The 22,308-nt window shown below is 50.7% G+C and overlaps 1 protein-coding gene across 2 annotated transcripts in view; it reads right to left on the reverse strand.

Annotated features, from left to right (window-relative positions):
- LOC133347524 (LIM domain only protein 3-like) overlaps positions 1-22,308 on the reverse strand; it is a 36,576-nt gene that overhangs the window by 2,399 nt on the left and 11,869 nt on the right. For both annotated transcript variants that reach the window (XM_061559855.1, XM_061559854.1), the window contains exon 2: positions 8,196-8,409. In XM_061559855.1, coding sequence (XP_061415839.1) covers positions 8,196-8,401 — 206 coding nt within the window. In that variant the 5' untranslated portion in view covers positions 8,402-8,409. The remainder of the gene's footprint in view (positions 1-8,195; positions 8,410-22,308) is intronic.

Here is a 22,308-nt window from a genome sequence, read left to right on the forward strand (position 1 = left end):
GGGGAGACAAAGGCGGTCGGGCGTGGTGCTGGCCACCCACCCCCTCGTGTGCCGTGGCGGCCTTCATAGGTGCTCGCTAACATCACTTGCCCCAAAAGTCTGTTAAGCCTATACGGGGGATCTTTGTCTTTGTAATCTAATATATCTGTGTGGGGCACTGCAATGTACGACCGCAAACCCCCACCCCCCTTCCCCAAAAACACAATTGGGTGCATAAATAGGAGCTCGCCGATTGGACAGCGGTGGCAGCCAATAGATGGGCACCCTCCCGCAAGCTTCCATTGATCACCAGGCAATTACCAGCCAGGCAGCAGTAAATTACGCGGCACATTAAGCAGAGGAATGGGAAGGGATTTCTCATCAGTGTCAGGACGTGTGATTAATGTGTGAACGCATGGGCTGTGTGTGTGTGGGTCTCTCTCCCTCACAGCTCCCCCCCCCTCTCTCATCTTCTCTCTCTCTCTTGCACACACACACACACTCACACACACAACGACAAAGATTCCCCGTGTAGCCTAAACAGACTGTTGGAGCAAAGTGCTGTTTAGCGAGCGCAGATGAAGGCCGGCACGGAGCACACGATGCAGTGCGTGGCCAGCACCACGTCTAACCCAATGCTAATGCTTCACAAGCTTCATCTCGTTTGAAGGCTGAGTCGACCTAAGGGAAGGTTCAGGACTGGATCAGACAGCAGTCGAGTGGTGTGGGGAGCTCTGACACAGTGGCGTCATGAACACACTGTGCTGAGCTTCATTCCCGGCCAGGGCTCACGTAAAGACACCGATGTCCCGTAGGGAACGCGTATATCCTACATCCACTGTTGGGGTATAAACTTCCTGCTATTGCACGCAGGTTAGAAAACAAAGTCCTTGATGGAATAGAAGCTGAAAGGAAGTGTGCAAAGAAGCGTTGAGCGGTGCATACTTGGAATAAATATTGAAATACTTTAATTTTTATTTTACTTTGCCAGGTGAGGCACACTGAGCTACGTAGTTTTTTTCTCACAAGCGACCTGGACCACACAAGATAGCTCAACGGAGTGGCTTATCACGTGGACATTTGTAGCAACCAAACACTCGAAACTAAATGTTCATTCTAAATGTAGAGGGAAAACCGGGAGGACCCGGAGAAAAATCCACGCGACCACGGGTAGAGAAAGATAGACACCGCAAACTCAAAATATACAGCAGGCATCGTCAGGGTCGGGATCGAACCCACGACCTCCTGTATACCACGCGAGATGGTTGACATCTCCTAGCCACCGCGGCGTCCCATGACACAGGTTCGGGACGTCGCATTGAGATCGAGCGTTGAGAAAGGTGAGCGAGCAGCGCTTGGGCAGAAGGGATGATGACCGGCGGGCGGTAGAGACTGATGGTGGAGTGGCAGTCAACGGAAGGAACGCGATCGGGTGGCGTTCCATGGCAGAGGTGGAGCGACCAAGTCACGTGGTGTGCAGGAGCCTTGCATTGATCGTTATATCGCGAAACCGTGAGAGTAACCCCATTGGCTTGCCAAGACCTTCGTCCAGCAGTGGATAGATAATGGCGAATTAATATGACGAAACGCACATACGCCACCATCCACTAACTTACGTACCTTACGGTGATATATGTACACATCGTGATTGTCGTCACCATTACCATCGTTACCATCATCATAGTCGTCATCATCACTACCATCGTCAGTTCAACACGTAGGCTTTCGCGACCAATATCATCCATAATAGAGGGTTTTTTTTTACTAGTTGGCTGTGTCGGGTGGTGGCGGGTTTAACGACACATTGATATATTTACGCGATCTAACCCAAAAAAACTCTATTGTGGACTATCATCACCGTCACCGTTATCATCGACGTCATCACCGTTGCCATCATCATTATTACTATCATCATCAATGCCATTGGCATCATCTCCCTCCTACTTAATCGAAGTGGGTTTCACATTCATACATTTACGACGCAAAGGCAGGCAAGGGATTGGCACCGTGAAAGAGTGGAGTGAGACAAAGACGGCTGTGTGTGTGGGGGGGGGGGGTGAAGGGGTGTGATTGGTTCTGGGTGGGGGGGGAGGGACTAGGCTCGGCGGCGTCTCGGCCTCGTGTGGCGGAGAGATAAGTGCCAGGAGCTTGGCAGCGTTCACCTACGCTCGGGGTTCTATTCCGCGCAAATCATGCGGGGGAAACATCACACAGACGTGGGGGGGGGGGGAGGCACACGTGTGCAGTGCATTGCATTGCCACATTTGCACGCACGCGCATACATACACGTGCTCACTGTCAAGCACAAAAAGTCCCCCCAGGAATCGCATTTAACAGACTGTTGGGGCGAGTGCTGTGAGCGAGCACTCACGAAGGCCGGAACGGCGCACGAGGGGTTTGGGTGGCCAGCACCACGCCCGTCCGCCTTTGTCTCCCCAGGGGCGATGTTTACACACAGTACCTGGAACTCATTCAAGGCTGAGTTGCCAACCTGGGGGATGCTCATGACCGGCTCAGATTATACTGTACTTCACTAAACGTTCGGTCCGTGAGCGGGAATCGAAACTCGGGTCGCCGGGATCTTGGTAGAAGACGCTAACCACTGCGCCACCGCTCCCCCACGAGGCATCGCACACACACACAAAGCAGCACCCCAGCGTGTTGGTGGATATCCAGCCAGGTGGCTCAACGGTAGAGCGAGCAGCCTGCAATTGAAAGGTTGCGAATTCAAATCCTGGTTAGAGGGGTGGAAGGTTGTCTCAGCCCATCATCCCCTCTGGGCTCAGTAAAACGAGTACCACTTTGTGGGGAGTTAACAGCGGCCACCCTTCGGTTAGAATATCCGTGGCCGGAAATTAACAGCGCAGTGCACTAACCCTCCCCTCCCCCACCCACACCGCCAAACTTTAGAGGAAACAAACGAATGAATGCAGCAATAATCTTGCAGCAAGCAGGGGAAACATTCTTCCGGCAGCAACTGGGGCCAGTGTGCATCCGCGTGTCCCTGCGCTTGTGCTGAGTGCCTCTCTGCTGCTCATTACATGAGATGCGTTTCCATCCCATTAGATTAAAGCAGTGTTTCCATCAAGCACGCGCATTACGCTCAGGCGCGTGCATTTTTTTTTTGGGTTAAAATCCGATCCCAATTTTGATTGAGGTTCGTTTACTGTCGCCCATTTGCGATTAATGTCGAGTGCATTGGCCTTTATTTTCAATTTTCTATTTTATTGGAAAAGGCTTAATTCTCATCTGAATTTGTAAAGGAGGTTTATTAAGGTTGATTTTCTTTTTCTTTGCAGGATTTGCTGCCATGGTGACTGGTTTGTTGGTTAACTGCCGAAAGGCCACGTGATGCAACTGGGCCATTGTCTCAAGGCCCCATCAGAGATCAGTGTGTCTATCTATTGTCTAAGACCCCCCCCCCTCCCAGTGTGTCTATCTATTGTCTAAGGCCCCCCCCCCCAGTGTGTCTATCTATTGTCTAAGACCCCACCAGTGTGTCTATCTATTGTCTAAGACCCCCACCAGAGACCCGTGTGTCTATCAATTGTTTAAGACCCCCAAGTGTGTCTATCTATTGTCTAAGATGCCCCCAGTGTGTCTATCCATTGTCTAAGACCCCCCCCCCGGTGTGTCTATCCATTGTCTAAGACCCCCCCCCCCTCCCCAGTGTCTACCTATTGTCTAAGCCCCCCCCCCCCAGTGTGTCTATCCATTGTCTAAGCCCCCCCCCCCCAGTGTGTCTTTCCATTGTCTAAGACCCCCCCCCCCAGTGTGTCTATCCATTGTCTAAGACCCCCCCCCCCCAGTGTGTCTTTCCATTGTCTAAGACCCCCCCCCACCAGTGTGTCTATCTATTGTCTAAGACGCCCCCAGTGTGTCTATCTATTGTCTAAGACCCCATCAGAGACCGCTGTGTATATATTCTCCAAGAGCTCACCAGAGTGGCGAGAGATTACAACTTAACACCGTGGTAAGTCAAAGTGCATACTGGGCCCCACCATAGCAATGTGGATACCTCCCCCCCGCCCCCCCCCCCCCCCCACTTGATAACTTGACTTTTGTGTTTTTGTCCTCCTCCCCTCTTCACCTTGCCACGCGTTCCACGTCAACTCTGAACATTGCTGGGAGGCTCAACCCCGGGGACACGTGGGCCGACGAGAGGCCCCCTCCCTCCGTCAAGCCCCGCCCACTTTTACACGGCCACGCCCACTTCGCCGCCAGCACCCCCCCCCCCCCAGCAGGGAGCGGCCTCGCACATTGGTTCACGGCCCCCCGCTGCTCATTGGCTACTCCTCTGCAAAACCCCGCCCCTAACTTTCCGGTCGCCCCGCCCTTTGTCGACATCGTGAGAATGGGTTGCCACCTGTCCTGGTTTTCCCCGGACGTCTTCTTCAAAGACAAACTCATCTCTTTACACGTTATTCCCCCCTCTTTACGGCATTGTGAGATATTCTTCTCTCCACGATATGTCCGCCGGATATTTAGTTTCCCAGTGGTGGCAACACCATGCGGGAAGCCAAAAAAATATCTTAAACCGGGACATTAAACTGCTGTTTGCAAATGCTGTACTTCCAGGGGACACGGGGGCAGATTTCGGTACCTGGGACAATCCTGGGGGGGAAAAAAAACTCCAGGTGTAGTTTGTATGCTCTGCATGGAGGTTTCTGCAGGTTCTCCCGTTACCTGCCATAGCTAACAAAAACAACGCATCGCCTATTGCACCTAACATTCAAATGCTGAAAAAAATGTTTGCAAATTACTTGGGGTGGGATCACTTTACACGCAGCAGCAGCAGCAACATCGCTCGCCTATTGCGAACAAAAAACAGCGCGGCAGGGCCCTCTTGAAGCAAGGGTCGTGAGATTCAGCACGTTTCTCCCTCGCAAACAAACATGGTAACGCAACTAAACAGTCGTCTTCTATTTAACAAGTAAGGCCCGCTGAGCTATGTAGATCTTTTTCAGAAGCCACCTGGCGATCACAAATGATGGCTCAACGAAGTGGCTTGTCATCGTGTGGAAAGCTATCGCAGCCAAATACTCGAAACGCCACGTTGAATCTAAATGTGTAGGGGAAGAATCAGGCGACCCGGAGAAAAATCCACGCGACCACGGGGAGAGAGACACGCAAACTCCACTATACAGGCGTCGGGCTCAGGATCGAACCCACGACCTCCTGTATACCACGCGAGGTAGTTCACATCAAGCCACCGTGGCGCCCTAAAAAAATTTAACAACAGTAACAAAACCAGGAGGACGTTTTGGAAGCCTTACCCGCTCACCCACCCAGCCGGCCTGCGTTCTGGTTTAATAGCCTCCTGCAAGACCCCCCCCCCCCCGCCCTGCTCGCCAACCCCACAGAGCACACAATGCCTCGGCTTGCCGGGGGTGAGCTCTCTTAGCCCTGACAAATCAGCATAATAATAGCCATGATCTCAGCGAGCCGGCGCGCCGATCAATAACGCCACTAAGCAGTCCGCTGCTGCAATTGCGGCTCGTTATATCATTGCCGTCGCGCGTAGAGGGGGGGGCAGCTGTGATGTGGTGGGGAGGGATGGGGGGGGGGGCACAGCCGGGTGAGGATAGCGGTGATGGTCGTGTTGTCTTGCGTTGATGATGATGGTGGTGGTGGTAGAGGTGGTGACGCTGATGGCACGGGAGATGTTGAGGGGTGATGGTGGTGGTGGTGTTCACGATGTTGTTGCTGTGGCTGATGAGGAAAGTGGTGGTAGTGCGATTGTGAAAGTGAAGATGGTTGTGGTGATGATGATGATGGCGAGGATGGCGGTACCGAAGATGTTTAAGACCGGTGGATGTTGAAAATGATGATGATGGTGGTGATAATGGTGGTGGTGGTGGTGTTTTTGAATGTAGCTGCGGCAGCGGTGGTGCTGGTGTTGCCTCGAATGGTGCGGAACGCGGCAGAATGAATGACGATGGTGGTGCTGATGACAGTGAAGAGAGCGGTGCCGACATGAACGATGAAGATGGTGGCGATGGTGTTGGTGATCGCAGATATAGTGGTGACAGGTGTTTGGACGTGGTTGAACACTGTGTGGCGGTGGTTGGACAAGATGAATTGGAAGTACGTGGGCGACCGTCGTGCCCAGATGCTAGGGCTGTGGGAAAAGATGGACGAGGGTTTACGAACGACCTTCACCGTGTGCTCCGCGCGGTCGCCCGGGTGCTGAAGGCACCGTGCCCACAGCCAGCTGCTAATTTATGGAGCAATTTGGTGCAGGATTAACGAGCCCAACCCTCTTTCTCGCCCCTGTCACATTTACCCCCCCCCCCACCCACCCACCAATATGCACATACACAGAGCCACTCACTGCCCACCCACCTAGCCTCCCACCCAGCCACAAAGCCAACTACCCACTCAGCCACCCGCTCACTGAGACACCTATCCATCCACCTACCCACACAGCCAGCTAACCCGCCACCGGACTACCCACCCAGCCAGCCACTCAGCCACACACCCACCGAGTGATCCACCCACCCACCACCACCATCACCACCAGCGCCGTGAACACTAAGCGTAATGACAGCAAAACAAAAACGCTGCCCCCCACCCCACACTCACCCCCACTCCCACGGAAGCCTCGGCCCCCCAGAGAAATCTGGGCCTTTGTTAATTGTGTGTTTTTATTAAAGGGAGCCGCGAGCTGCACGCCCTGCCGTTAATTGCGTGAGGCTGTGGACGCGAGCCGTCAAGACTCGTGTTGGTGACGGTGACGCGGGCGGGCGGGGGAGAAGAGCGAGCGGCGGGGAAGTTGCGAGGATGAAGATGATGCAAATAAATTGCTATCGGAAAGCGCGAACCACAAGCGGAAAGCGAAAACGCAGCGAAAAGCCCAGCGTCCCCTCTAACGCGGGGGCGCTGGGGAAGATCCTAATGCAGCATCCGCGCTCATGAATCGAGTTCAAGTGTAGGCCACCCATTGCACCGAGAGCTGCTCGAACCTTCACATACTCGTCTGGGATCCCCGGGAGAAATCTAGAATCAGGCGAATTGTCATGGACATCATCATCATCGTCATCACGATAGTGACGAGGACGATGAGGATGGCACTGACCCAGACTGAGATCAAGTGTGCTCGTTACGTAGACTCAGCCCTGTGAACTCGAGACCCGGGAGAAGGAGCAGTGCGGGGTTTGTGGTGATCCCACGGAGAGGCTCGGCAGCACCTGTGTGATGCGGCAGGCCCGTGCTAGGCCTCGATTCGGGAGAAGGCCAGGTGACTTTTGTCATCAATTACGCTTTTAATCATCCATCATTATTATTATGAGTTACGATCAGCTTACTTTATAAGTATTCTTAGGTTTTTTCGGTAAAGTCACGTAGGTAAAGATTTAAATAAAAATTAATTAAAGTAAAATAAAAAATAAAACCACCTGAAGACGGAAGCTTGTGTTGCCTCCGAAACGCCGTGATTTTAATTTTAATTTTTTTTTTTTTTTTATTTTAATTTTACTTTTATTAATTTTAATTTTTTACCTACGTGACTTTACCGAAAAAACCTAAGAATATGAATCCTTGCAGTCACGAAAGCTTCAAATCTAGAATTACTTTATACGGGCGGTTCTCACCACCCGCTACGACTTCTCAGAACTTTACAAACGCCCAATGCCCCGTAACTACTGACTGACTCGGGGATGACGAGAAATCTCACGTCGCAAAACGGAACCCGCGACGTCGCCATGAGGAGATATCGTCAAACGTTGTGAACGCTGGACCACGATTTTCTCCACCCTCGACCCCCTGGGTTTAATCGGGGAGGGACGAGGGGTAATGAGTTGAAAAAAAAAGTTGTGTTTTTTTATATTTTTGTCCATAAAAATATGTTTTTAATAACAAATTGTTCGGTGACATTTTTTAAACGTAAAAATTGTAGTAATTATTTTTTATAGTTCTTTTTTTGTAAATTAGAATTTTGTACGCTTATTTAAAACAGTTTTTAATTAAAAACATGTATTTTAAGAATAAAATAATTCGATATTTATTTTATTCAATAAATGTTTAAATAAAAAAAACGGGTTTTTAATTAAAAACATTCGTAATTAATTTAAGAAAAAAAATATTTGCTACTTTTTAATGATAAAAAAAGAATGATATATATTTTTTTACAATTAAAAAAATAACGGTAACATTTTTTTAAAAAATTAACATTTCATTCCACGGGTGGGGAAAAGGGACAGACGTGCGTGCGGCACCTCAGGTAGTCCCTGCGGCACAGGATGAGGTTGGCGCGCGTGTAGAGCGTGGAGCCGACCTCTCCCAGACGGCAGTCGCAGCAGGCGCACTTGAGGCAGTCTTCATGCCAGTACTTGTCCAGCGCCTTGAGGAGGTAGCGGTCGCGAATCTTGCGGTGGCAGCCGGCGCAGCCCTTGGGGGCCCCGTCCGGCTGCAGCGGCAGCATCTGGACGCCTGCGGGTCGCGCAATCGCCAACGTGGGAATACAAAAAAATATCGTCAGGTCCTGCAAATTTTCACGCGAGGTCTCCGCGACACATTCGGCCACTGTGGAGTTGTGACCGTAGCCACCGCGGCGGTGTGTCGCGTCGTATCGGCAAAGATCGATTATTGCAACTTGCTAGCTTACTGCTAAAAAAAAAACATCAGCAAGCTGCAGCAAAATTGTTTGGCACGTGTCGTGACGGGTACTGCAACATCCGACCATTTCCGTCCGGTGCTCGTACGACCTCCTGTATACCCGGCGAGGTAGTTAACATCACGCGGCCGACCTGAGCCATGCCCCCTTCCACCACCCACTAATTAATTGCTGTTCAACTTCGCTCCTTTTAATTTCACCCTTCACCTCCCCCCCACCACGTGACACCGCAGATGAACCCTCCCGACGCGGCACTCCGTGCCAAACACGGCGACTCGCTCAGCGCCAGAGAGTTGGGGATTTTACGCGCGCGGCGCGAGGTCGCGCACGCGAGATGAGTGGAGGGGGGTTGCAGGTGGGGGGGGGGGGCGATGGGAGGTGACGTGAGGACGCTACGTGAATCCCCCCCCCCACCAACCGCACTTCGATTTTGGGATTAACGGCGATAATTGTATTGGTCTACGGTGGGATGACGACGGTGATAATGACGGCGATCATGAGCTGAGTCGACCCCCCCCCTCTCCACGCCTTCCGGCCACCAACCGCCCCAATCCCCCCCCAAATCAGGATCAGCGTGAGAGCAAACGAGAGGCACGGGGGAGAACGCGAACACATTGGCAGGGCGCTCGCAAGCACGAGGGACATCGAGAAATGCAGCGGTGACATTTCGTGCTAATGAGCCCATCTCATCCCTGTGGCCCCCATGTAGCCAATTGCTTCCCCCCCCACCCCCGAAATCCGCTCCCATCTCTTCCCCCCCCCCCTCCGCACCCCCACCAACCCCTTCCTCCAGTCCCCGTCAGGTGCAATCACGTGGGGAGTGCTCGTTAGCGACACTCACGGCCCCACACCGCTGCCGGCCAATCCCCCATTAGAGGGGAGCTCAACTGGGTGGCACGTTCCCCCGGCAGTGGCGTCGTTAGGGGTCAACCAGAGGTCGCAACCGGGTACCCGATACCCGTACCCTACCCGATACCCGGCTACCCGTACCCGGCCGGGTACGGGTAGCCGTTTGCGACCCTGGTGCGGCCAGGTACGGGTACGGGTAGGCCGTGAGTCACTGGTGAGTAACCGTTTGTCACTCATTTCCCAACGTCTTGTCTCTTCTCACAATTCAAGTTCCTAGAATCAACCCACCCGCGCCTGCAACATGGCTTCATCCCAGAGGTCGCAATCGGGTACGGGTAGGGTACGGGTACCCGGCCGGGTACGGGTACGGCCGGGTACGGGTACGGGTACCTGTTTTCGACCCTGGTGCGGCCGGGTACTGGTACGGGTAAGGAATCAAAACCCGTTTGCGACCTCTGGGGTCAACGCGAGGAGGAGACCCCCATCCCCCAAACCTCCCACCACCCCCCCCAGACAGGCCCCGACTCTGCTCACTGCTCGCCCCTCGTTCAGACGCTGCGAGACGACGGCACGGAGGCTGCACATCTCGTCCATCGCGTATCGCACAAAACCCCCCGCTCGTGAAACGTTATCGATTTTTTTTTTTAGAAATGCGAGATCGATTCGATGCGAATTAACGAACCGCCGATCGTTGATTTCCGCACCTCCGATGAGCGTGGTTGGCTACGTACGGCGCGAAAGAAATTCAACTTACGTACATGAGCGCGCTGCGTTTGAAACCTGGCGAGCCGAGTTTCATACCCGGCCACGGCTAACGTCAGTGGCGATTTGCTCTGAACTGGTCCTGCCCCCCACCCCCACAGCCCCCCCCCCCCCCCAGCGTACACTTCACAAATCCGTACTAACCAGTGCGGTGAATTATGGTCAGACAATCCCGACTGCCACGACTGCCACGGCACGAGGAAGGCCTTCTCTTCTAGATTGGAATTCGAGATTTGAAGTTTTCGTGGCTGCAAGGATCCATACATACTCTTAGTTTTTTTTCCGGTAAAGTCATATAAACATGTGTCTCTAAATAGCTCTCTTCACACGCTACAGTAATTTTGCTGGAGCAGTCACACCTGATGACGGATGCTTGTGTTGCTTCCGAAACGTCGTGATTTAATTTAGTTGTTTAATTTAGTTTTATTTTATTTAGTTTTCACCTACGTAACTTTACCGAAAAAAAAACAAAGAGGAAGGCCTTCTCTGTAGGAGGCCTGGTTACAACACCGACTCGCTGCTTCCCTTTTGCCCTTTCCTTTGCCCCCCCCCAGGGCTCTCCTGCCCCCCACACTGCCCTATTGCATCATGTGCTCCAATCCTCTCCTCCAATCCTCTCCTCGTCGCCCTCGCCAATTGGGCCCTCCTGTCGTCCGCACGGGCCCTTCTCCGCGAGGAGCGACGCTTCGCCCAACGCTCGACGGAACCTCGTGTTTGGGGCCGTCCATAAATGACGTCACGCGATTTTTTGGACGATTTTTGAGTCCCCCCTTGTCACACGGCGTCACCAAAAATCAGACCCCCCCCCAAAAAAAATAAAACATGCTTCAAATCGCTTTAAACTATTGTCATTGTAGTGCGTATTTAATGTGGCGCTGCACTCTAATGTTGTAGGAGAAAAAATATTAAAAAGTCTATTTAATTAAGTAGAACGTGTTGTCTATATGTATTTTCAAGATGCGCATTTTGATGTGGCGTCACATTTATCACCCCCCCCCTCGTCACAGATCGTCACAAATGTCTGACCCCCCCCCCCCCAGGTGCGTGACGTCATTTATGAACGGACCCTTTCCAGCGGGTACCAAGGGGCTTTATTGCGACGTCTGAACTTTTGATTTATTTTAAAGTCAAAGGGTAAATGACGATTGTAAGTTAAATAGTCTGAAAAGTTGCTGACGGTCAATCTGGCTCCAGCGACGGACACGCGCGCACGAGAGAGAGAGTTGGGGTCACAGCTGGTGCAGCTCTCTGCAGCCAGTCGTCTCGGTCGGTCAACCCACGTGGGCACATGGCTGTCGGTCCCCGTGACCTCCCGTCAGCGAGCCTTCGACACCTCGCGCGACCTCAAAGTGCACCTGGCCTGGCACAGGCGCCGTGGTGACGTCCGCCCTCCACTGAGTGGCGAATGGCGACTGCTGCTGCTGTTGTTGTGGTGGTGGTGGTGAGAGAGCCAGAAAGCGTCGCGTGTTTGTGCTCTTGATACAGATCCCTCGAGGATCGAAACCGACGATTGGGAGAATGGCACAGTTGAGAGAGAGAGAGAGGGAGGTGGAAAAGGTAAGGAGAGGAGAGGGACAGGAGAGTGTAATGGGGTGAGATGGAGAGAGATGGGGTGGAGGAAGATTGACAGAGATAAGAATGAAGAGAGAGACGAGGAGAGGGAGGAAGCTGTGGAGAGCGAGGGAGATGGTGAGATAGTCCTATATATATCCGCGATTTCGTTATACAAACATGCGGGGTAATCCGACCAATCTATTCCACATTCAGTGCCGTTGATTAGAAAAGTTAATCAATCAGAGGCTCCAGACAATCAATATTTCCCATTATCATGGTGTTCCCAACTTAAATTTCAGATAAACACCATCGCACCTCTCCAAGGCAACCGCAGCCATCGCCCTAAGCCCATCTCTAACTCTTATCCATAACCTTGAGCCCTCGTCCACACCCCAACCCGAACCCTAGCCCGAACTCTAACCCCAACCCAAACATAGCTCTCGCCCAATCATATCCCTTGGTCAAACCTAACCGTAATCCCTAGCTCTAATCAAACACTTGGCACCAACTATAACCGTGACAGTTTAACACGTAGGCTTTCGCGACCAATTTTATTCATAATAAACGTTTTTGGGTTACATCGCGTTATTTATGAATGTGTCGTAACCCTCCACCACCCGACACGGCCAATCAGTATAACCATGACCCTCGTTCAAATGCACATGAGCGGCTAAGCACCCCCTCCTCCCTAACCCTACCCAAAACCCAACACTATCTCGAGTGATAACCCAAGCCGAAAGCCAACACGAGCTTTGGCCCCAACCCTAACCTCATCGCTACCCTTCGCCCAAACTCGGGTCGCCGAATTTCTTAGCGCAGCGCGCTAACCACTGTGCCACCACTCTCCACGAAGACAAAGATCCCCCGTATAGCCTTAACAGGCCGGTACGGCACACGAGGGGTTGGGTGGCACGGACCACGCCGGGCCGCCTTTGTCTCCCTCGGGGCGATGTTTTTACATACCGCACCAGGTACTCAATTTTGACCGAGTCGACCTAGGCGAGGCCAAGGACGGTTTCCGATCATCATCACCGATGTTGCCCACGCTACCACTCCCCATGCACACACAACCATGCACACCAGATTCCTGTTACAATTAACCCTCTCCGCAGCGACGTGATAACTTCTCACGCTTTGTGTGGGGGTGGGGTGGTGGGAATGGGGGGTCACAGTTCAATTCAATGATCGATTCATTTTGATCTCGTGCTTGGCCTCGCTTGCGCGAGACATTTCGTGAGTGGCGCCCATACAAATAATACATAGAACACGAGCGTTACATTTGCATCGGTTTTGTCGTTGGAATTTTTAGAAAATCGCAGCGAATTATTGATCCAGTTTGTTGCGAGCTCCCGTTGCTAATTAAGGTTCAGACGCAGGGGTTATCGGCCTCCTCGTGCTGAACCAGAGCTCTGCCACCGCCCCCATTAGCCACGGTGCTGGATGGAGCTTTCTCCGCGAGGATCATTATCAGCCGGAGGCAACAAGGAAGCAGATGGGGTTTTTTGCGTCGGACTAAGTAAAAAAAAACACAGATACACCCGCCACGTAGAGCCGACATCAACTACTGGGGCAATTGCGGTTAGCGAGTACTGATTAAGGCCGGAACGGGGCAACGATATGGGGTAAGGGTGTCCGTGGCCAGGAAACAACGCCTGACCACCTTTGTCTCCCCAGTGCTGGTGTCTTCACACACACCGCACCCAGGCTCTCTTTCTCTCTCTCACTTAAAGCCGTCGACCGATGAAGGGTGAGGCACAGAACGGGTTCGGATATCGCTCTCCGATATTAGGAAGTCACTGGAAGCTATGATGCACTTTTAAATCTCGATTGAAAACTCATTTCTTGAGAACGCCTCCGTACGCTTGCGAAATAAGTGTAACAAAGACAAAGATCTCCCTTATAGCCTTAACAGACTGTTGGGGCAAGTGCTGTTAGCAAACACCTATGAAAACCGGCACGGCACACGAGGGGGTGGGTGGCCAGTGCCACGCCCGGCCGCTTTTTTCTCCCTGGTGGCGATGTCTACACACCGCACCAGGTGCTCTTTTGAGGCCGAGTCGACCTAGGGGAGGCCCAGGACCGGTTCAAAGAATCATCACTGGGTGTTGGCCGAGAGCGGGAATCGAACTCGGGTCGCCAGGATCGTAGCGCAGCGCGCTCACCGCTACACTACCGCTACCCACGGTTTGCGAAAAAAGTTCAACATACAAAGACACATACACACACGTAAACACGCACACATGCACACACACATACACATCCGCATGCACACACGCACACACACACTCGCCACTGATGTTAAGCCGTGGCCCAGAAATCGTCGTTAGCCAGTTTCGCACCGCATTTTGCGCTCACCCACCGCTTCTCCTGCACACATACGGACGGATACACTGACGAACACGCACTCACGCACACATTTGCAATATTAATATCCACTGACCCGTAAGGCAACCCATTTATTCACTGTTTACTTTCCTCCTCCACCCCCCCGCGCGTTCAATAACGTATCTCGCGAGCGGTTTCTTGTTTAAAGCCACGCGTTCATTCATTCGCTCATTGTTTCAACTATTCATTTATCCTGTTGGTTTATTAATGCGGCTGCTTATGTGCCGAATGATTTACGCGTGCATAGATTATACACACACACACACAGCCGACTTACACGCCGCGTGTGCGTGCGTGCCCACGAGATTATTTATTTAAAGGCTATGCATAATTTAGGGCGGTTTATCGATTACATTAATCTATGTTAAATTGCATTCAATTATGTATATTAGTTCGTCAATTAATTTCCCTTTAGTGCCTTTTAAGCAGGACTCGAATTGAATACGGAACTTAACTTCTCTGCCGCTACTCCACCCTTGCCGTTCGCCGTAGACTGAAAATAAATAATACATTTTACTATTTCGATTTAAAGCTTTCGTGACTGCAGGGATTCATATTCTTGGTACTTTCGGTAAAGTCACGTAGAAGGGAAATAAAAAAATAAACAAAATAAAACATAATAAAATGAAATTCTCACGACGTTTCGGCCACAACGCAAGCAGCCGTCCTCAGGTGAAGAAACAGAACTGTCGGAAAGACAGCGTCTTAATGAACACTGCTAAGCTTGGCAGCGTATTTAAAGTACCCAGCTTAAAAGGCGTCCTCTGGTCTAACACTGTTTTGAGACGAGGCTCAACAGAAAGCTGTCTCTGGTGTGGACCAATCAGTTTCAAAGACAATACATAGAAAGGTTTCAGTTTGGTGTTTTAACATCTTAACACCTGTTTTGTTAATAATAATCCACCATTGGAACCTCCTTTGCCAGTAGCAAAATATGATAATTTATTTTTACCCTTTTATCTGGCAGCAAAACTGACACAATACCTGCGGTCGGAATGCAAACAGAAAAAAGGGGAAAACCTATTCTCTTATTTTTGGTACTGGCAAAGGAGGTCCCATTAAGTTCTACAATCCTTTTTTCGTAATTAATTTCCACTTGATGTTTAAATGACTGAAGTAAGCAAATCTGTCGTGATCAACGTGTTTTTTTGCCATCAACATTTACGCATTTGTATATTCTTCCTCGTTGTTATTTTGCGTCTCAAATCCAATTCTCGGAAAATGTCTTCTGACATCGCTCTGACGTTTGTGTAATGTAGGTGAAAGCGTGTCACCCTGGTCTTAATGCCATTCTTGAATGCAATTTGTAATTTTCTCATTTTCTTCGCGCAATCTTCAGTGTTATTACTAAACATTTCTTTTTCTTATTTTGACCTTTCTTGGCTAGAGCTTCGATAACTATCAATTTCAACTTTGTCAATTACCCTTCAATAATCTACCCGGGCCAGGCATAGCGGTATCTACGACTCCCAAGTATTTTCCAGAGCTTCGTTGATAGTTGGCATGTACGCGATTGACATGTAAGAAAAACATCATGGGACCTCCTTTGCCAGTAGCAAAATATAAGAATAGGCTTTTCCCCTTTTTTCTGACCACAAAACTGAAACCTTTTTACGAGGAATCATGTCTGCATTAACCGCAATACTTGTGGTCAGAACAAACAAAAACACACTGATAATATATGCATTGTTTTTGAAACTGATTGGTCCACACCGGAAACAACTTTCTTTTGAACCTCGTCTCAAACGGTGCTTTTTGGCATCCTCTGGTCTAGCACCGTTTGAGACGAGGCTCAAAAGAAACCTGTCTCTGGTGTGGACCAATCAGTTGAAAAGACAATGCATATATTATCAGTGTTTTTTTTTTGCATTCTGACCACAAGTATTGTGGTTAATGCAGACACGATTCCTTGTAAAAAGGTTTCAGTTTTGTTGCCATAAAAAGGGGAAACCCCCAATTATTACGTAAAAAAAACCTTTACAAAACTCGGCTTGGGGTTACTCAAAGCCGCATTAATCTGTTCACCGATGCACTTGCTGCCACGGTTTCTGTACGAAGTTACACGTTCAGCGGGCGCGGGATACACATATTAGCAGAGTGCGCGCGGTATAAGCACTCTGCCCGGTTTCTGTCACCCGTTTGGCGAGGAGGATTGGGACATCGGGTCCATGGTCGAGATGTTTCACAGCTCTGGAGACATTTACGTCTGTCCATGATAGGCCACCTCGTTGAGCCATCATTTGTGGCCAGGTTGCTTCTGAAAAAGAAGCTAATAGCTCAGTGGGCCTTACGTGGTAAGACGAAACAATTTGTTTAGTTTCATTTGTCTGTATATATTTAATTATTTGTTTACCTTTCGTATACTTTGCACTCCTATCGTGGTTTGTATTGTTTGTTGTTGTAACGTTCTGACCTGCCCCTACTGAACATCTGTTAAAAACACAAAGAGCTTTGCAGCTCATCGGATTCCCCCTGTAAAAATGTTCCGAGTGTTGATTCTGAACTTTTATCGCGTCGTACGCAGCCAGCCGTGCTAATCGGAAGGTATTGGGTGGGGGGGGAAGATGTGTACAACCTCTTTGGTAAACGAGAGAAGTTTCGCTAATTTCGGTCCAACAACCGATCGCCTTTCTCCGATTGGTGTCCACAGTGATACCCCCCATCTGAACCGGGAGCTTTCACCGTCTCTCGCACCGTGGCGGGCACAGTGCGTTGAGGTGGAGGGCGCCTGTGACATCTGAATCAATGCAAATCGGTACCCAGATTACATTGGTCATTATCATCAGCATCATTTATGCGATGGCAACACAAATATATGTTCGAACGCACGATTATTGTAATTCCACACAGCGCGGTGCCGTTACTATGCCTACAATGGGCTTTTTTTTGTTGCTCAACCTTGCTGTTATTAACGCAACGCGCTATTAATTCAATGCTGTAATTATGCATTTAATTATATGTTTTAATTATCTCGGTATGGCTATTACATGTACCATTATGGATGTGGCGAGCATTGCTGTGTCATTGGCCACGTGACCCAACTTGGCAGGTGCTGGGAAGAGTGGGGGGGGGGTAGTGGGGGAGGGTTGTGGGGGGGGCTAGTGGGGGGGTAGTGGGGGGGGTCTCATCAGTGGCCGAGTGGGAAATTAATTGCGACAGCGGATGATGAACGAGCTGTACTCCCACAGCGCCGCTCCTCTCTGCCGCAGCTCAACCACGAAGCATCCACTGACACTAAACCACACCACCAACACTAACCACACCACCAACACTAACCACACCACCAACACTAACCACCAACACTAACCACACCACCAACACTAACACCACCACCAACACTAACCACCAACACTAACCACACCACCAACACTAACCACCACCAACGCTAGCAACACCACGAACACTAACCACACCACCACCAACACTAACCACCACCACCAATACTAACCACACCACCACCACTAACCACACCACCACCAACACTAACCACACCACCACCACTAACCACACCACCACCAACACTAACCACACCACCACCAACACTAACCACACCACCAATACTAACCACACCACCACCACTAACCACACCACCACCAACACTAACCACACCACCACCACTAACCACACCACCACCACTAACCACACCACCACCAACACTAACCACACCACCACCAACACTAACCACACCACCACCAACACTAACCACACCACCACCACTAACCACACCACCACCACTAACCACACCACCACCAACACTAACCACACCACCACCACTAACCACACCACCACCAACACTAACCACACCACCACCAACACTAACCACACCACCAATACTAACCACACCACCACCACTAACCACACCACCACCAACACTAACCACACCACCACCACTAACCACACCACCACCACTAACCACACCACCACCAACACTAACCACACCACCACCAACACTAACCACACCACCACCAACACTAACCACACCACCACCACTAACCACACCACCACCACTAACCACACCACCACCAACACTAACCACACCACCACCACTAACCACACCACCACCACTAACCACACCACCACCACTAACCACACCACCAACACTAACCACACCACCACCACCACTAACCACCACCACCAACCCTAACCACACCACCAACACTAACCACACCACCACCACCACTAACCACCACCACCAACACTAACCACACCACCAACACTAACCACACCACCAACACTAACCACCAACACTAACCACACCACCAACACTAACCACCAACACTAACCACACCACCAACACTAACCACCAACATCAACACTAACCACACCACCACCACTAACCACCACCACCACCACCAACACTAACCACCAACACTAACCACACCACCAACACTAACCACACCACCAACACTAACCACACCACCACTACTAACCACCACCACCACCACCAACACTAACCACACCACCACCAACACTAACCACACCACCAACACTAACCACACCACCAACACTAACCACACCACCACCACCACTAACCACCAACACTAACCACACCACCAACACTAACCACACCACCACTAACCACCACCACCAACACTAACCACACCACCACCAACACTAACCACACCACCAACACTAACTACACCACCAACACTAAACACACCACCACCACCACTAACCACCAACACTAACCACACCACCAACACTAACCACCACCACCACTAACCACACCACCAACACGAACCACAGCCACTGATTGGCCGAGAGCTCCGGCGCGGAATGGTGCTCCACCAATGACATCTGGCGAAATAAATCGGAGCGGCTGGGCATTTTTAATTTACACGATTTCATTTAACCTTCTTGGTTCGTGACTTTACCGAAAGAACCAAGAAGATGAATCCCTGCAGTCACGAAAGCTTTAAATCGAGATTTCATTTAACTCACTCTGTCGTTGTATCCTCAAATCTTGTAACTCAATTTTAACCCACTTCCCAATGTGGTATCGACTGCAAACATGGTATACAGTACTTATGTCATACGGATGACGATAGTATATTCTATCATAAAAGATAAAATAAAGCATATATATTTTTTTAAAATTGTAATATGTTATGTTTCAGCTTGGCTCTAATTGTCCACGGTAAACTGACGTTGGCTGTAAATGACCACGGGTCCCTTACGTTATGGCAAGCTTCGGGGCCACTTCCTGGAGTCGTGGAGTTCTTCCATTACTAGTACGGTACATTTCATTAAAGCGTGTTTTTCAAAAAGGTTTTATTTATTTATTTTCTTCCGCAAAAGTCGGAAACACTAATTGTACACGAATCAGGCCTACTGTGCCTCCATATCCGTAGCCCCTCCTAACACAGAACTAACCCTAGCTTTGACATGAATCAACAGCCTAACACACGAACACTCGACTGCGAGCTTTGCACCGTTAACACCGCCCCTGACTCGGCCTCGACTGCACTAAAACAGCAATGCAATGCACACCCCGAAAGCCAAACCTTGACCTCGACGGAGATGTACCGCGAACAAAGTGCCAACTCTGACATGAGCCAAGACCCTAACCCTATCAACTAACAACTATACTGCACAGCAAACACTGAACACGAAATACTAATACTTGGTATAACACTCACCCTAACACATTACTCAACAAATCTAACGTCAACTATAACCATAACATAAGCCCCAGCATGAGACGCGATGGTGACATTCCAACCACGAACGGGATACCCAGAACTATCGATCACCTTCACTTCAATTCGATGGCGGTAAACCGACTGAATCGTCATTAACAATACCACCATCATCATCACCACCACCACCATCACCACCACCACCATCACCACCATCATCACCATCACCACTACCATCATCAGCACCACCACAATCATCACCACCACCACCATCACCACCACCACCATCATCACCACCACCAAGACCACCATCATCATCATCACCAAGACCACCATCATCACCACCCCCATCATCATCACCCCACCACCAAGACCACCATCATCATCACCACCACCACCACCACCACCAAGACCACCATCATCACCACCACCACCATCACCACCACCATCATCACCACCACCACCACCATCATCACCACCATCATCACCACCACCAAGACCACCATCACCACCAAGACCACCATCATCACCACCACCAACATCACCACCAAGACCACCATCATCACCACCACCACCACCATCACCACCACCACCATCATCACCACCACCATCATCATCACCACCACCATCATCAGCAGCACCACCACCATCATCACCACCAAGACCATCATCATCACCACCACCATCACCACCATCATTACCACCATCATCACCACCACCATCATCACCACCACCATCGCCACCATCACCACCACCACCACCATCATCACCACCATCATCGCCACCACCAAGACCACCATCATCACCACCATCACCACCATCATCACCACCATCATCACCACCACCACCATCATCACCACCATAACCACCATCATCATCACCATCATCACCACCAAGACCACCACCATTATCACCACCATCATTATCATCACCACCATAACCACCATCATTATCACCATCATAACCACCAAGACCACCACCATTATCACCACCATCATTATAATCACCACCATAACCACCATCATCATCTCCATCATCACCACCAAGACCACCACCATTATCACCACCATCATTATCATCACCACCACCACCATCATCACCACCACCAAGACCACCACCATCACCACCACCACCACCATCATCACCACCAAGACCACCACCACCAACATCATCACCACCACCATCATCACCACCACAAGCATCATCACTACCACCGCCAAGACCACCACCATCAGCAGCAGCAGCACTGTCATCATAATCACTTTCAACTTGGGAGACCCTCTAACCTAACCCGTACCTCCCCACACATCCAATCAACACCATCTTTCTCCACTCCCGCCCCTCTCTCTCTCCCCTCTCCCCACCCCTCTTCTCTCCCCACACTCTCTCCCTCTCTCTCTCTCCGACCCGGGCTAATCTGTCTGGCCACCGCCTCTCATTCATTAGAGCAGTAAAACGCGGGGCGCCCTGTATGACATGTAATCTGTGCCGCGGCAAAACTCGTTACTGCGAAACATCAGAAACACAATTTAGATTCAAACCTCACCCCCCAGAAACCTCATACCTCCCCCCTCTTGCCTAAAGACACATCGCTACTCTTCTTCAACCACCATCATCATCATCCTCCTCCTCCTCCTCTCCCACATCGCAGCACCCCTCCTCCACCCATCACCGTTATCACCAAGACCATTACCATCTCTCACACACACACACACACCCTGTTCTCCCATCGTCATCTTCCTCATTGTAACATCACCACCATACCTCTCCGCATCACAGCAGCCCCCCACTCACCTCCTCCACCCATCACCGCTATCATCTCAAAATGTCCCATCTCAACCCCCTGTTCTCCCATCACAATCTTCCTCAATTGTTACATCACCACCATCCTTAAATCCCCCAGCCCACCACACCCGCTCATCTATTTTCGCACCATAACTCACTTCTCCTCCAGCACCACAACCACTGTCCACCACTACCACCCTCCACTCCCCTACCCTCTCCATCACCTCCCGATCCCTATCATCAACAGCCACCTCTCATCCTTGGCCATCATCACAGCCCTGCTCCCTCTCACCACCATCACAAGCTATCCTCTCGGCAGAACCACCATCATCGCTCCCAATCTCTCCATGACAAACAATTTGATTTTCTCTCCTCCAGCGGTCACAACCACTGTCCCTCACATCAGCACCCCATTCTCACCCCCCACACCCACACTCTCCCATGACCAATCTGCCTCTCCCCATCACAATCTTCATCCTCCCCATCACCGCCCACCCCGACTCTAGCCAACATCACCGGAACCCACCCCCCCTTAGGCTCATAAGTCAAGAGGCAAGGGGTGGGGGCTCTGGCAGGGGCTGGCTGAGAGAGGGGGCCATCATAAGCACTTGATCTGGTCATGTGGATGTGGATTTTGGCCGTGTTCGCGTTATATACACGGGCTCCGATTAACCACCATTCCGCAAAACTAACCCTATAACCCGTAAGCGATGCCCCCCCTCCCCACCCCCCCCCCACCCC

This window comes from Lethenteron reissneri, chromosome 26, assembly GCF_015708825.2.
Source record: "Lethenteron reissneri isolate LAM-NWPU_2019-01 chromosome 26, ASM1570882v1, whole genome shotgun sequence".
Taxonomy (NCBI): Eukaryota; Metazoa; Chordata; class Hyperoartia; order Petromyzontiformes; family Petromyzontidae; genus Lethenteron; species Lethenteron reissneri.